Source organism: Phoenix dactylifera, chromosome 16 (genome assembly GCF_051530095.1).
Source record: "Phoenix dactylifera cultivar Ajwa chromosome 16, Ajwa_hap1_PhDact_Kaust_v1.1, whole genome shotgun sequence".
In the NCBI taxonomy this organism is placed as follows: domain Eukaryota; kingdom Viridiplantae; phylum Streptophyta; class Magnoliopsida; order Arecales; family Arecaceae; genus Phoenix; species Phoenix dactylifera.
In genome coordinates, this window is record NC_143205.1 from 14,702,845 (window position 1) to 14,720,971 (window position 18,127).

Sequence of the window (18,127 nt, forward strand, 5' to 3'; positions counted from 1 at the left end):
TGTCTCAACCATTCACCTCACCCCTTCTCCAGCTAACTTTAGGGTTGTCTGAGTTGTACTCCTACCGTGGTTTAGATACGGCGTTACTGGGTTTTGTTGGCATGTTTTGTGTTCACGGGCACAAATCATCCTTTCTGGTAGCTGCCGACAGATTGATGGATACAAATTTTTATGGTACGAGTAATGCTAGATGAACACGCAATGAGCCCCAAACCCACTTCATTTATCACTACCAAAATGAGGTTAAAGTGGGCCCTTCCATCCAATTCAAATCGGACTCGCATACAGACTAAAGCGTTGTCCATAGATCCCGGCACATATAGATCTATCGTTTTCCTCATCATTCTTTTTCCGTCTTTTCTCTCGGTGCAAAAGATGGTGGAATCATCATTTATTCATTCAGGAAAATAAATACATTTAAAAGGATAGAGAATTATGAAACAAAAAAAAAAGGTCCAACCTTACCAAGGTTATGGAAGAGCCATGCATTGCTGTTATTTGAAAAATAAAAAAAAAATGTTTAAAGTTGAGGCACATGGAATGGAGTTCTTGTGAATTAACCTGTTGATCAAGGAGGATCGAGAAATAGCGATTTGTAATTAAAGTTGCTCAGATCCTCCTCTCAGCTAAGGATAGGAGATCAATAGTCCTGGTTGCAGAAAATATACTAGGTGGTTGATTTTAAGTGGAAAGGGAATCTTAACTTCATTTCGAGTCTATTAAAATCTAACATGTGCACAAGCTGTAGAATTTCCGATAAGTTGAGTTGTGGATGAAGCTCTCATATTTAATGAACATTAAGCATTAATTATAAAATCAACAAAGTTATATGCATGCTGCCTTTGATGACTGCCATGAATCAGTTAAGTTGGATGGTTCTATCATTTGGTAATCAGGCTTAGGTTTCGGATACAAAAACCTAGTATTCTATGAAGGAAGCTGTAGAATGGCTAGCCAATTGACCCATTTTTGATAGCTCCACAAATCTTTATTTCGTGTGGCTTGTGCTAACCACGTCACAAACATTTCCCACAAACACCACCCCCTCAATTATTCTATAATCTTAAATCGCTTCAACAAGAATCATATCCAAAAACTCTGGACAAACAAGAGGTATCAGCCACTTCTACTTGGTCCCGCTCAGTCAGTTGAATGATAGATAAACTTTGTCCCTTCCCTTCCCCTTGGTTCACTTGGTATTTTGAAGGCAAATTTGACCAGAACACTGTAATATAACCTAAACAACTGTTAGCACCTGAAAAAGTCATGCCAGACAGCATGCCCACATGGTGAAACCTCAGACAAGCAAAAGCTCGACAAGCTTTTCCAACACCTTCAAGGTTTTTTTTTTTAATGTAGTTCTTTCTTCCTCTTCTTCTTTTTTTTTTTTTCTTTCTTTTTTTTTTTTTTTTTTTTTTGTACAACAACAGTTCCCATATAACTAGTATGAATGCGATTAACAAAACCAGAAAACAATAATTCACTAAAAAGCTCCAACAAGAATCCTTGATTATCCCATATGAAACCTTCCGAATGGTGGGCAGCAAAAAACGCAACCCAATCAGCCGTGTCATTCACCTTCCCATAGACATGCATGGTCGTGTAGAAGCCACACTACACTTCTCCAGTAATATGCAGATGTCGCCTCCCTGTGAATGTAATTCTTCACTATAGCACCTCTTTGGCAAAATATACAATGTATTTGCTGTCACTAGTGGAAATTATTCATGATTAAGACAACTAAATGGTGCTTTGTAATTTACTTAGGTCAAATGTAGGAATCTCCAGCTTGAGTATGACCTGGCTTTGATAGGCCAAGATTTTAATAAAGATACCTAGATCCATTCAAGATGAAATTGTTGGTTTTGCAAGGATAAAAGATATTTTAGGGTGTAATGTACTGGAAATTTAAAACAATCGATTCCTCACTATTCCAATCAAAGGGCTAAACAAGAATAAGTTACAAAAGAAGAATAACTCAAAATGGCTTGGCAGATCACGTATTACATGTGCTGACTACTGAGTTACGAGCACAGAATTGCTAAACATGAGATCAGCGTGTCCTAGATACAAACCGCTTCACACAATCAACCTTGGAATGTTTAAGATCTCCTCATTTCAGTCATACTTTCCTGTTAGGAATGGCCAACAGGATGCAAACACCTACAGAAATTACGCCTTCACAAGATAGCCCAGAAGGGTTCCCAGCAAGGCAACAATAACCACGAACATGAAGGAGAAACCACCATGCTGTTTGCTGACTTCTCGCCTCATAAGCTCCTGTACATATGGACAAACCACCATAAAAACACCTTTAAACAATAGGGAATAGTAGGGGGAGGAAAATATTAAAAATATTGGGCATGCCAAAAGGAGGTGATGCAATTTATAGAACAAGTACGGCTTCCACTTTATATTTGTCTGCATACAAAACAGAACATGTAGGTTGTTTCTTTCCTTTAAGTTATTAATCTATAGTAATAATATGTTCCCTATGGAAGTAAAGACATCCAATGTGAGATTCCCAAAAAAAAAAATTATACAATCACTAATTACAATTTTATTCTCTAATCAAAATAGGAATATTTCTTATTCCCCATTCAAATCATTAAAATGTTCTTTTTTGTTCCCCTTTTCTATATCTATTCATTGATGTCATCTAATGTGCTTGCCATCATGGAGGAAATACTCAGTTGTGCATGTAAAATTCTAGGTTACAGAATCCTAAACTTGATTTTTCATGAATTTATGTTGGTTTCTAAACATACAGAGCACATATTTGGTTGATCAAAGGTTAGAAATATTTACTTAAATAACTTGAGCATTTAATCATTAAAACTTTGGCACTGCAGCTGGTGAGGCACATTTAAATGGTGTCTAAACTTTTAAATAGAGGATTTAGATATCTTCTTTTGCATAGAATCATAAACTCTTCTATTTATTTTTCATAAGCTTACTGGATCACTGCTTTACCTGACACCACTTCAACGCCATATCTGTACAAATTTCAGGATTTTCCTAAAATACAATTTGAAACTTCCACACCCAAATTAATAAAGTTTGATTGCATGCACCCATTTTGAATTGGAACCCTGGAGTTTTAAGTAATATTTGCAACTTGCAAGAAGGTAGCAGAAAGTATAAGATAATGAGAAACCACTTTCTTAGATTCTCCATTTCATTGTGTCTAGGAGCGACAACTGGTTGGATGCTACTTGATCCAAACCCAAATTCATTCGTGTAAGAAGTATAAGAACTAGCATGGAAGGTTGGATCTATACCAGAAATCTAGTCAAATAGTAATTGGGTAATAACAGGTTGGGTGATGGTAAGAAAGTCCCATCCTCTCCAACCAAAATGAAAGGAGTTAACGCGAGCAATGGGTTAGATGCAAAAACAATTTCCACGACTACATGAACTCCTCCTGAAACTCCTCATTCACTTCCACTTCGGTGCCAAGTCCACTAAGGATGTGAGACCAAAGCAAACTCCCCATGCCCCAGCCCAATTTATGAGTGAAATTTGCCAACATGGGATCTCAAATCTAATGCTCGGTTAGCTTATCTACTACTTCAGTTAGTTATTTCTTTTTTAACATATAATGGTCTGTTGCATGCAATCCAACAGGGTTAGTTTACTGGCTGTTTAGGGCTTGGGTTATAGATCATGTAGAAGAGAAGGAATGGACATCTTTAGAATTGCCATTTCCCGTCTTAAGGTTTAAGGAATCGGATTCATATGACATCCTTTTATACATCTCTAAACTTTACACGCAATGCAACTATTCATTTCTCCTCCACGGTTAACGATGAAAAAGGTCTTCTTATGTTCTCCCTACTAGTTTGTTTTATCTTCTTCCCTGTTTAATCTCATTGTCTTGTGCGAATCTGATTTCAGGTTGCACTGCTAGGTTCAGAGATTAAAGAATTGGTGGCAGCAAGAATAAGGAGCCAATGAAGGATGGAGAAGAATGGTGAAGGGGGGAGCATAGCAAAGGAGATGGGCTGGAGGGTCATTGCCTACACCACCAACTTGGTTGTTTTGTTGGAGGTCTTGAGGTCATTCAATATGTTCCTCTAGCATATGATATAGTAGCATTCTCTCTCCAAAGCAGGATCCAGTTATACAAGTGCTGATGAGTGGAGATACCGAGATTAGAGTGCATGCTCCCTTCATATTAGAACGTGGTTTTGACCATACAACATTCCATCTCACCATTAAAATAAACAATGTGCAAAGAAGTAGTAATAAAATTTTGAGATTACAAAAACATAAATGGGCATACTTCAAAAATTCTTTAAGGCACAAATTCTGTTGAAAAGCTTGATGATAAGTCTGGATGATTAACTCTGCTCCATCACTAATGAAGGACGAAATTGGTGAAACTTGATGCCACCTTCAATATTGGATGCCCCTAAACCTTCTAGATAAGCTAACCGAGCATCAGATTTGATCATGGTTAAAGGGTGGATAACATAAATTTAGCCAGCCAACCAGCCAAACACCACTTAAAAAGTGGTGAATAAACTTATTCGGTCTTTTTTGAAGGGGAATAAACTTGTTCAGTCAATGGATGAAAAAAAGGGTACTTAACCAGGTTAACCCAATCTTACCTGTTAACCCAATCAATCATACTACTCCCCATGTACACCACCCTTCTCAGTATCATGCATATGACTTCTCATCCCATTCTCTAATGAATTATACACTCCCCACTAGAAAAGACAAAAATTAGTGATATGATCATATGGGTCTTGTCCCATTACTATAAGTTTCCACAATATGTAGATGGTGCATAGAGGCAACAACTACTCAAAGAGCATGTTTGATGTTGCTTTTGTTTGTGAGAAGAGAAGCCAGAAACTGTTTTCTAGCTTCTCCTGAAAATGCTTTCTGACTTCTTCTTGTAAAAGCACTTTTCAACATTTTTTTTGAAAAGTTTTTTTTTGCTCTAAAAGTCGCAAAAGTAATACCATACATGCCCTAACGGCCCGTTTGTTAGTTAGAAGATCTTATCAGTCTAGTCCAATAAGATCCCCAACAAACTTTGTCTTTGAAAAATGGCAGAAAGAAGGTCGATGAAAAAGATACGGACTATCCAAGGAGCAGCCAATCCCTGTTTTTCAGAGATAAGTAATCCCATTTTCGAGATAATATATCTTATCACTAAAAGATAAGTATTAGTCTACCGAACCTGATCTCTTTCAACCATCTTCTTTCCCTCATATTTTCAGAGGAGATATCTTTATCAGAAGATCTTATCAGGCCGATAAGATCTACTGGCATCCAATCAGGCTCCATGGGAGCAAACTAGATTTTCCGCTTAAGGTGTCACTCCTGCTTTAGAATCTCTTTGAAAACTCGTGCTTGCACCTTCATCCTTATTAAAAAATTTAAAGAGACAAGCTTCCCCCCACCCAATATGATCCTTTGGCATCCAATCAGAACCTAAGGGTGCAAACTGGTTAGAATTACCCACCTATATGCAATTCTGCATCAAATTTGACCAAATACAAATAAATATTTAGATCTTAGTCGTAGGAATATTTCACTTAAGGTGCTGTACCTACTTCAGAATGTCCCTCGAAGCTCGTCCTTGAACCCACTTATTGCAACTTTTTTAAGAGACAAGCTTCCCACTCCCACACCTGCATATGCTCCTACACCTACTGTTGCTACTAGTAACTAAGATTTGGATATCCAACACCTTTTCCTAGATCCAGATTGAAATTTGTAGTCAAGGCTTTCTCGTGATCCAATACTACAGTACATTTTAATAAAACTCACCTGAAGACTAAATTCCTAAGTCTTAACCTTTTCTCCCTCTCCTCATTTGTACTAGGTCCTAGTGCGTTCCTCTTTTACCTCCATCCTTGTCTGATATGCTGCTGCCACAATCCCCACCTCAAGCAATGGCTAACCAAGCAAAAGCCCTAGGCCTTGACTAGGCCATCTCCTAACACTTCTCCTCAAGCAGAAAGTCCCAAGGGACGTCCAATTTCCATCTATAGCCCCTAGTCATTGTCTCAAGCAAAACTCTCGTAACATCTCGAGATGCTTCTCCTTCATTATGTATTATTTTTCTAGATGATTTTTTGATTGGTGTGGACATTTGTCTCTTTGGCTTGATATCTTTTTATTTCTTGTTCACCAAAAGCTTCAAGTATATGTTGCATTCCTTCGAACCTTTAACAATAATTCTTAAACTAAGCCAATATTCTAAAGTGTCACTCTGTTTGCAAGGCTCTAAATTATCTATCTCCATATCTCAGAGTGCTTCAACTGCTCCATACTAGTTAAATACACCCTAAACACTAAAGTTCTTACATAAGTGAAAGAAAGAAGAGCACCTCCAAAAATTGGGAGTGCATTACCAAATTGCTTAAATAATAATAAAACTACTTAATTAGGACCTGAGATCATAGCCATCTGGACTATTTCACAATCACAATCATCTAGCCCTTTTCCCAAGGGGAACTCTAGTTACATTACAGACAACAAAATCCAAAAATCAGAATAACACAATAATAAGGTCTCTTTCTTCATTCTCATTAGTTGCAACTAATGACCCATGGTTTTCTTTCTTCTTTCTTTCGAGCAACTTCCATCCACTCACACACATACTACATTTTTTTTCTCAACTGAATTTCCCTATTAGCATGATTTTTATCATCAGAATCTTAAGCACAATCTGACAATATTTAGGATATCTAAGATTAGATGTGATCCTGAGTAGTTATACTGAGCACCATTTATAAGGCCAAAGCTGGATTAAACAATTTATCATGCACAATTTAGTAGTATTATTCAATAACATGATATATTGACTAGCTAATTCTACATTATTTGTTATGCATGAGAAAAATACTCCTAAACCCATATAACAGTACTACTGAAATAACATTACTAATTCTGATTCTAGAGATCTACCAAAAAGGACTTTGCCAAAGTTGCTGCTTTTTCGAGAATGTTATTAAATTAGAATTTAACAATAAAGGCAACAGATGGCAGTTCTTATTTCTTATGCTTTTTCTCCTTTCTATGAGAATATCTACATGTCTAGTTTTTTACATTCTACTGCATGTACTCACTGGCATGCTTGCTGAAATTGTATTTAAATAATTAAATTGCAGCTCATTTATTTTTTACATATTTTATGATTATGTCACTCAACTTCAGTCGCTATCATTGAACTTTGCCAAAAATGCACAATTTGTGTTCAGACTAATATCCAATTCATATACATATAAATCCAAAGCATTATGTATATGACCAATAACTGACTCGTATCTATATCCAATTTAATACGCATCGATGCAAATTTAGTATCTTTTTAATACATGTGTAAGCATTTTTATACATTAAAATGAGAATGGATATGAAAATTACTAATATTTCATCCTTATTCTATCCTTTTTTAGCCCCACTCTATGACCAAGTTTACTCAACAGCAACGGGCATGATTCAGAAACCTAGAATCTTTCATAGGGATTATGAAATGGAATTTCCAGAGAGAGCTTTAACTAGATTAAGTGCCAATTAGATGAGCGGACACAAGTTTCTACATAAACCATATTAGGCAACTTAAATGATTCAAATTTAGAATCATCAGAAATTGCAAAAGGAAGTGGGAAGATAGGTTTAAAGGATTAGATATTTGCGAAGAATGTCAAGATCAAGCACAGGATAAAGAAAGGTGAATTACTAATGCTTCTAGGCTTCTTTGTGCAAAGCAAATCTGTATCCAAATCTAGTTCATACCTGGTGTAGCCAATTGTAGGAAAAGGAACCACAACCAAGTAAAATGGTGAAGGAAATCAAAAGAATCAAGTTTTCCCATTTCCCCATCTACTAAGATTGATTAGCATTATCTTTTTATTAAGTCGGAATGTTCAACTAAGAAATTCATTCAGGTCAATCTAGGGCTTTTCTAATATATTCTAAGAAAAAAAATGAAATCTCCTAAATTCTATAAAAAACTTAGACAGGAAGAGATATTCTTGCTGACCAGCTGGAGCATCACCCTGGTGTAGGACCATTTAGAGATGACCAACAAAAGTTTGCCGAACTATCCAAACCAAGTGGTACAGCTTGTGCAGTGACATACCAGCCTAGAACTAGGATGGTTCGAGCTTCCAAAACTGGGCAAGAGGAGAATTAAGCTGAACCAACATATTCCACTCAGTTTGCGCAATATTGACCCAGAACATGCTGGTTCCCCCAGGCCGAACCAACCCCTCCTTATAAAACTCTCAAACCTATCCCCATCCTAATCTTCGATCCTTATCCTCCGATCCCACCTCTCTCCTTGCCTCTCTCTCTCTCTCTCTCTCTCTCCTATCTCAATGGCAAGCACACCACCTCTGCCAATTGCCCTCGACTGCTTCCATCTTAGCACCAATGCTGCTGAGCTCGCCTCCATTGTCACCGCCCACATCCACCCATTCGCCACTACAAAGGTTGGGGGCTTGGAAGTGTTGATGGGGATCTTGATGCCCTCAATCTCCAAAAGCTGCACTATGTCCACCACCACACACATCTCTCTCTCTCTCTCTCTCTCTCTCTCTCTTCTAGTACCAATACCTAACTGGCATGGTCGAACGTACCATTTGTCCTATGGTATAGTACTGGTGCTCTGTCGACACCATATCTAAGCAACATGGGTCCTGGCACTTTACCAGCACACACATTCTGGCACCGATACTACCAACACTGTGACCAACATATGCATAAAAGTCCTACAAACAAAAATTTAGCTCACTATCAAATTTTCATAAATAGGGCAAATGAGGGAAATTTTGATTGCTATGCTCAAATAAGAAATCAGATAAACCTATCCTGATGTTCGAATAAGAAGGAAAGCAACTAGAAAATATATTTTAAGGGTTTCAAGGTTAGCAAATTAGTTGAATATTGACCCCATATCAGAATAAGTCACATTCGATGCAGATTACTGAAGATGATGAGTTAATTTCAGTTCCAAGACTGACATCATATTTTTAAAACTGAAATCAGTTTCTGAACATTAACAAATATTAGAAGTATCAAATAAGAACAACTTTAAGATTAAAATGCAAGTAAGATTAGTGCAGCAATAAATTCTGCAGAGAAAAATGTCGAAGTACTACAGCAGAAACTAGCGGACATAATAAATTGAGTAGATTATGGAAAGAGCATAAAGAAATAGAGTTAGACAGAAAGAGAGAGGAAGGCCAGGCTGACCTAAACTTTTTTCTTCTTATTTCAAAAATAAGCCACGTACACTAATTTCATGCAATCCTAGTAGGCCTTTTTATACACTCTCTGCGACTTCTCCAAATAAACTAGGACTCCTCGAAAGCGAAAGTAGTTTTCCTAGAGAAATCAGCAATCAGCCCACTTATTCAATTCCATTTAAGATCCCGTAATTAGGATCAAAACTATATCCTACCAACCACTAATTAACTCCAACTTCGACTCCTCAAAAAAACAAAGAGGAAGGTTTTGAGAAATGGATCACTGTTCACAGTACTGAAGAATGAAAAGTGCCTAATAGTAAGTCCCTCTTTTTTAATAAAGAAATAACTTCCTTAGATACCCCCACAGTAAATTAAAGTTAAAAAACTGAAGACTAAAACTAATGTTGAATTATCTAAGTAACCTTTAGGCTACAAATCATGCCTGATCATTGCACTATGGCTTTGATATAATCCCAAAGAATGCTTCTGCATCACCCTTTATGTACCTAGAAAAATCTCCATCAGACACCCCTAGCTGGCTGTTTACAAGAAAGTAGCATATCTTTCGATATTGGAATCTCTCAACAAAATGACTCCACAAAACTAGATTTGATCCCATGCATATCCCATCACAATAGCCTTTCTTAGTTTCTGAGCTCTAAGAAAAAAAGGAATACATAACTCTGCCTCCTCTTCAAATCTCAACTGAATTTCACTGCTAATTATTTGTCAAAATCAGTATCAGTTCATTGTTGAAGAAATTATACCTCGAAACCCATTAGCAACTTGGCTCGTAATAATAGTTCATGAAAAGAAGGGATCACGAACTCCAAACTCAAATTATAAGAGCTTGTTGTTGCAAGTCTCATGCTTAAGGTCACAAACTCATAGTCCCACTTGGTAAAATAGTTGCAATCAGCAGTTGAATTGCCTCTGGTTGCTTTAGAAATCCATTTGTTTTCCCTGAACTTGACACTGTGATTTTAGTGTTTCCTCTACCGAGGCTGCAGCAGGTCCCACTCAACTTGGTATTTCTGCACCATCCAGTAGTCAAGAGCTATATCCTTTCTTACCCAAGCATCTAGGTCATTGGCCAAAGAAACCCATCAGGCAGACCTTGTTGGAATTCTTCAATCCATTATCACCCTAATAGAATCCAAATACCGTCTTCATTGAAAAATTGACCTCAACAAACTCGTGTAAAACATAATTCGCAGTCAATTTTATACAAATAGCCAAACAAATTATATTAGTCATTCTTCAATGATTATTCCTCATTTAATTTGAACTTTAAAAATCACCTGTGTAACTATGATATTTATGAGCTCCCAAGCAGATTGTACCATTTACTTGAGTTCTCTTGAGGAACTTGCTGAACTAGCGGCATGGATTCTAACTTTGATGCAAGATTTAAAAAGCTGAAGGTAACTAAAAGTGGATAATGACCATGTAAAAAATAAAATAATATCTAACACTATTAGTGAACTCAAATAAGAGAAGCCTAGAAAACTCAAAACCATCGTTAGAATGGAAGCATCGCTATCGGTATTAGGCAAAATAAGAAATAGTCGAAAATAACAAAGCAACAAAAAAGATTACACGAATTTATTTTTGACACAAATATAAAGATGTCAAATTGATTTCAATTTTATGCAAGATAAGTTCAGTTCATTAGCACACCTCATATTCTATGGCAGAAAACCGGCTAGTCACCAATCTGGATAAAACAATTTTTTACAGTAAAATTCATGATACAGATCCTTACCAACTCCTGTTGAAGTTTATTGTTCTGTTGAATAGCAGCATTCTTCTCCTCAGTCAACCTTGAAATCAAAGCCACTGCCTGAAAATAAAATAAAATAAAAATGATTTTACAATGCCATACAACAAGAGACGAGTTGACCGTGCTTTAAACTAGATAGTAGCCAAAATGCTATTATATCACGAGTCTTGTGTATATTCTGCATTAAAAAAAACTGAATTGCGCTATAGATCTAGGTCATCAAGTCATCCACAAACCATAGCTAGTTGGGAGAATGCGTTCAAACTGGACTTCACAGAGTATAGAAACTAAAACAAAAATAAATGAAGAGACATGAAGCAATCATGCAAATATGCAGTTCATTCTGTTAAATGACTTTACAAGATATACACGAAATTAAGATGTTGAACTGCACAAAAAAAAAAAAGTGCTTTAACATGAATAAGTAATTTTGAGGTGGTCTATCTCCCTATTGTTGTCTCTTTTGCTATTGTCCTTCAGTGATGTTTCCAAACATAAGACATATTAACTGTGACTATATTTTCACATCTCTTTGATTTTATGGTCATGTTTCTTTCTCTATACTTTAATGACTCACGTGTTATTAAAGAAACAGAATATTTTCTATATATCCCTTAAAAAGATAAAGTTTGGCCCTTAAAGCTGTTTTGTTCATGAATTGTGCAACGAGGTGTTTCCCAACAACTCCTTACGGGAATATCTGGTTTGGTAGCCTACCAATTTCCATAAGGTTTTCCTATAGCCTTTTATGTCCCATATATTTCATTAAATTTTTAAAAATACTCTCTCTCTCTCTATTCCTCATTTGAACATTTTCTTGTTACCATGTCCAATTCGCAAATTGATCTTGCATTTGTTTGCTAGAGCATAGACATCTTGAAACTTCAATATATGTCCCACTAAATAATATAGAATTACTAAAAAAAACATGGTAAGGGTAGATAATGCTGCAACTGATGGTTACAAAAATTAGTGGAACCAGATCAAGTCTTTTTGAACATATCTATCTGACATCTTATCTTAAAGGCAAAGCTGCTTCTTATCTTAAAGGCAAAGCTGCTTACATTTTGCTTGTCTAAGACGGTCAATTTACACCAAAGTTATAAGTTTCTGTCTTCATTTTTTCACACAATTTACACCACTATGCACAAAATATTCCCATCATACATTCAACTCAGTATTTTTTTGAACAACTTAGTGGGACAAGGGAAAATGAGTATATAGAAAACACGAGGATAGTAATTGATATACATAGGAGCAGCACAGCAAGGTCAGATTCAGATTGCAACATACATGATCCAACCCAACTTGATTATATAGAAAACAGAAAACACGAGGATCGTAATTGATATACATAGGAGCAACAGTGCAAATGGGCCATATTCAGGTTGGATATAATACATGATCCAAACCCAACTTGACAAGCAAACTGGGTTGAATGTCTCAAATGTAAAGGATAGAAGTTTAAGCAGAGTATAGCCAAGATATATCTTATAAAAAAGAGCTACAACCTAACTGAAACCTAACAGCCTCAATGCAAATATAAGAAAAATCTGCCCTGCATCCTTAATGAAATATATTCTTAAAAGACTGGTCAATTCAGATGCTTACATGCATCAAACAGCCCTAATCTTCAACTCATTGCATTAGCACTAACACTACATTTGGATCAACAAGCCTCGTGTTACTTTTCATAGACCTATGTACACTATAGGAAATGGCATTTACTAACCAGTAGAGAGCCAGTGACAAGAAACCAACGAGCAAGAGCAAATTCAGGTATTGCAGTGGAAAAACTGTAATGTCTATAAATGGAAGTGGAGCACCTCCAAAGAATTCGAATAACATAATTTCCATACTTTATTTTATATATGACATGCTAAAAACCAGCCAAAGGTTTTCTTAAAAAAGATTCATTTGAGGGAAGATAACAAACAAAACAAGGATAGAGTTGGTCGTATTATAGTAAGCAAAAAAGAAGTCACAAAAGAAATTTTGGAAGTGCCAAAAGGCTGGAGAAATAGGAGGTGCCACACTTTGAAAGTGCTACAAAAATGACTAATAGATGCATATATTATGAGAATACAGCTCTAATTCAATTTCCTATAATAGCAGCAGTGTATTAATCATATGATCAAGCTATTCTATAACTTTGACTGTCATGTATCATCATAGATGCCAATCTGTTATAAGATTTAGAATTATAACTCCATCAAACCAAATTTTCAAGCAGAGAAATGTGTGCAAAGATCCTCTTATAAGAAGTATTTTGTACATGTGGTGCAGAACTGTATGGAAATACCTAAAACCTATGTAAGATTTCAAGTGACCAAATTGGCAAGGTAGGCTATAGGAACAAAGGTCACACAGTCCTTGATTATATATATATATATATATATATATATATATATATATATATATATATATATATATATATATATATATATATATATATATATATATATATATATATATATATTAATCTAAACAATGATTAATAGTCTAATATTGCATGATATGACATAAAGATCAACAATATATCAATCTGACACAGCTATAATTGTGAAATTTCAAGTGTCAAACATCAACAAAGTTTACAAAGCTATAAATAATAAAGACTATCCCTTGCTTCATGGTATCATGTTGATCTCATAGTGGTTAATGTCTCAAATTTATGGATACAATTCAAACAGACTTAAATTATGCAACTTCCTTTTCAACATCTTAAAGAATAAGGTTCCAAGAGGAATTAATGGGAGTGAGAGTTCACTCTTTATGCCTATGTTTCATGCTAATGCATTTGGTTGGTCAAGGATCTAAGTATTGTTTACCATACTCATGAGAAGAAGGCATCCTTGTATTGTGCATGATAACATTGGGTACCTACCAAGTACCAACATAACAAAATAATAGCACAGGCTACTCCTTTTTCTTTTTGCATCTATGCTGCTTTTACTAGTAGCATTATCTTCGACTGGCACAAAGTACGTGCTCCACCTGTGAGGGGAGAAAGTGGACAGAAGAAACTGCCATTTCCTGAGAGGCTGTGCACTTTTTTTAAGGACTACATTTTATTCTTTAGTGGTTTCCTCTTATCTGATCTTGTATTGAAACATGCATCCTCCAAGAGATAAAGATAAAAAGGATCTGTGACCGAAGAAGAGAAAAGAAGAGTCATGGGTCACTTATGTGCTAATTTTTTTAGTTACATATGTTGATGTCTAGGTAGAGGGAGTCTGGGTGACAAACTCAGTAGTCTGGCCACACAATCCTTCTGACATCAAGATAGTACGTAAAGCAAATAAACAAAGGCTTAAAAATTAAGACAGAAAAAGAAACCCACATAATCGCAAGAAGATACTGAGATATGTTATGAACAACTTGAATGAACAAACAGTACAATTAGTAAACAAGTCATGAAAAGCAAGCTATAAGCAAGTCATGAAAAGCACGTAAGAAACAAAATGAACCCATGTCATTGTCAACCTACTTCATAGCATATTGCATTGATACACTACGATACAGGCTGATATCTTAAATATCAGATGGTGTGAATAGATAATTTAGTCCTTGCTCCTAATATTTCAAACTACTAACATCACAAAGTGGCATTAGTGATGGAGTTCTTTTCTTCTTTCTGCATTCATCCCAACAATGCCTCATGGGGCTTTTAAGTTTTGGTTTGTCTTTTTCTTTTGCCCCCCATTGTCACCCCTTGATACATAAACAAAGTATTGTTTTGACTTCTACTCAATTTTCCCAGTTGAAACAACTATTACATGCTTTCTCACATTTAGTAATGGTTTCTTCAAAACACCTTCAGGATGAACATTCATCCATGAATCAAATATCTTCAAAAAAGAAAAAAGAAAATCCTAGTTAGTTAGCCAGAAGATCATTTATTTTCCAATCTTTTCACGAAACTAATTCCTTATAAAAATCATGTCATGTTTGTCCACTTCATAAATGATACTGCCTGAGTCATCATTATTACTGTTTCTGATCTTTTGTCACATGGCCTTACTAGCCCATCTAATGTATCTTTTTTTGGCAATTCATGACATTAATTCAAAATTTGATCCCACATTTGAATATTATTCTCATCAAAGTTTCATCAATAAGTAAGAGTGTAGGGCATAATAGATCAGCTCCTTACATAATGATTCTGAAACATATTCACTAGAAGACTTATTAACTCCATAGACCACAGACATAGGCCTTGAGAACATCAAACTCGATCCATGCTGAGATTGATCTTAATCTTGGTTCCATCCTCATAAACCAATTTCTTAGAACTAGACGATAAACATCTTAAGAAGACCAACTTCCAACTTCAAAAAAACAGTTAAAGGGCACTTCTCATAACACAACTGTAAAGACACTTGGTATGCATTCTCTTTGTATCAAAAATCAGAAAACTGTTGGTGCTAAGTTGTTGACTTAAAGTTGCACAGTCAAGGTAACAAAATCATATATCTATTTGATAACATCTGTTAGTTAATAAGAATTTTAACTAATCTGTCGAATTTATCCTGCAGTAACAGATTCAGCTTTTGGATTTATTAACCTACTCTAAGCAATAGATTGAAATAAAAACTATATCTGTTACATCAGGCAGTAACTTCAAATTTTGCTAAAAAATATTCTACTATAATGAAACAAAGGGATGCCTGCACAAAAAGTGAAAAACTAAAAAGCTTCCATTTGAAGGTATTTTCCATCCACATCTTTATAGTTGACACATGATATCAACGACAGTTGACTATTTCAAAGTATTCTTGGCGCTAGTAAATATGCATGTATGACTATGGATAACTTTAACCACTGTACCTTTAGTATCTCATGCAAGTAAATTTTAACTCCATTCGGCATTTCATACAGCTATATAATAGTTTGTGAGGCAAAGTGTATGCTCTGAGGCTCAATACTAAGTAAAGAGTCAGCTGTTTGTTGAATTACAAACATGCAGATGCAACTGGATTCTAGTACGATCAAAAGCATGGATACAGAAAGATCAGAGTTAAATTATCCCTTCTTTGTACCCCAAAAGTCCAACAAAAGCAGTAGTTTCTAAGGTCTAACATGAGTTTGATACGTATTTTAAGTATGATTCCCACAAAGACTCACCTCTGAAGATTTTTCTTGCAGCTCTGTCTGCTCCCTCGATGCCTGCAACCGTTGCACAATCAAGTAATTTACCCCCCTTCTTTATGAAGGTAAGCACAAAATTTTTAACAAAAACAAATGTATCTATGACCCAAAGATTCCAAAAACTCACAGCAGAAACAAATTCTCTGGTAGTCATGTTAGCGTTGTCCGATATAGAAGGCCTTGGTGATGAACCCTCCTCAGGTTCCTCAGGGACCGGTGAAGGTGGCTGAGGCGGTGACACATATACAACCCTCAATTTGACCTCGTCCACCATATTACCAGAATCTTTAGAGAACTAAACAGCGCCCAATTCCACACATCAATATTCAGATTGGATTCCAGAAAGAACACACAGTTTCTAGTCTCTATCTGATTAGTTTCAGAGAATGCATAATAAAGAGAAAAGGGGGCACCATTTCTGGGGTGATATCCTTCACAGTTGCACCAGGACTCGCGACAACACTCTGAACCAGAAATTTGTCCTTGCATTGCATGTCAGGAGGAGCCTCCCGCTGTGCTTGCATTGTAACTGAAGCAAAAAGGTGATGATGATGACAGCATTAAATTAAATATATAACAAAACAGAACATTCTCCAAGAAAAAAAAAAGAAAGAAACATTAGCAGATTTTGAGATGAAATCCATACCAATGACATCGCATGTTTGTCGAGGCAATATGATTCCAGTGTTGGGCCGCACGCAATACTTCTTCGGGCTCGTAGTCTTGACCTTTAAAAAAAGAACAGCATTCCCACCGGCAGTTATTCAATAACAATCACAAAAAAAAGATCAAAAAAATCAACCTTTTTTTCTTTTTTCTTCGATTTCAAGAGAATCTGCCTTCAAGGTTACAGAAATTCTCATAAATGATTAGAGATTAATACCTTGAAAGCTATGCAGTCATCGGTCTTGTTGTATAGCTGAAGAGAGCACGAGATCTGCTTCTTTAATTCAACTGCGCAAACCGAACCAACCACAGAAAAGATCAAGAAAACTCAGAAATAATCGAAACCCTAAGAAAGACTTGGATCAAAAAGAGATGGAGAGGGAATCGAGAACAAGGGAAGAGGGGGATGAGAGAGTTACAGGGGAATTTAAGCTCCAGGGGCTCGATGCCGAGCAGCTCGCGGGCGCTCATGATCTCGAGATCGATTGCTGGCTTTAGTTTTTCGGCGCCGCGGAGGCGGAGAGACAAAGGAGGAGGAGGGCGAACGAATCAGGGGGGGGGAGAGAGAGAGAGAGAGAGAGGGAGAGCCGAGAGAGCTAGGAATAGGAAGTTGGGGATTTTTCAGTGTCGGGAACCGAAACCAAGAGGACTCCGCAGCTGCTTCTTTTTTTTTTCCCCCCACTTTTCTTTTGCCCCTTTCCAGGTCTTTTCTATCTTTATAGTAGGCTCTAGATGGCAGCTACCATATCATGTTACAAGTGGCAATCGTGCACCAGGCGTTGGAGTGTTTTTTGAATTGGGGTTACGGAGGCAAACATTTTGCCATCCCATTAGCTGGCCCAAATTAAATAAAAAAAAGGGGGGAATTTGAGTTATGGTAAGATAGTTCTAAAAGTTTAAGCCAGTCTATTCTGATTGAGCCAATCTTGATCAAATTTTAGTCTGATCAATTTTGATTTGATATTAATTGTATACTCTGAGATTACAATTGACTTGTTTATCAATATTTCAAGTTTAATCTAAATTTAATTTTAAATTAAGCAGAAATACGCCTAGGTAATGAACTTGAAAATCATAAATTGAGTTGAAATCAATTTATTTTTAAATCAAGCTTGGTTCGAACATGAATTTGAGTTTGAATTCAAGAGCATGACGTCAAGCCATAAAAATTAGTGATGTCCAAAAATTTAATGTTGGTACTTGATTAGATTGAGAATTAACACAAACTAAGATTATACAATTATGGATTTTATCAACTTATTTTACAGTTGGAATCTTATTTGTGAAGTTTATAGTAAAATATATATTT

At 36.1% G+C, this 18,127-nt stretch overlaps 1 protein-coding gene across 2 annotated transcripts; it reads right to left on the reverse strand.

Moving 5' to 3' along the window:
• Window positions 1-1,820: 1,820 nt before the first annotated feature.
• Window positions 1,821-17,516, reverse strand: LOC103712247 (vesicle-associated protein 1-2). 2 transcript variants are annotated; one of them, XM_008798725.5, is made up of 8 exons: window positions 17,238-17,516; window positions 17,036-17,106; window positions 16,799-16,880; window positions 16,566-16,681; window positions 16,280-16,447; window positions 16,129-16,170; window positions 10,984-11,061; window positions 1,821-2,280 (listed from the first exon to the last, which is right to left on the reverse strand). In XM_008798725.5, exons 1-8 carry the CDS (start codon window positions 17,287-17,289, stop codon window positions 2,173-2,175), a joined length of 717 nt encoding a protein of 238 aa, XP_008796947.2. In that variant the 5' UTR covers window positions 17,290-17,516; the 3' UTR covers window positions 1,821-2,172. The 2 variants fall into 2 exon arrangements, with proteins under 2 accessions (XP_008796947.2, XP_089783888.1); XM_089927762.1 differs by lacking the exon at window positions 1,821-2,280 and adding an exon at window positions 9,186-9,354.
• Between the last annotated feature and the right edge of the window lie 611 nt (window positions 17,517-18,127).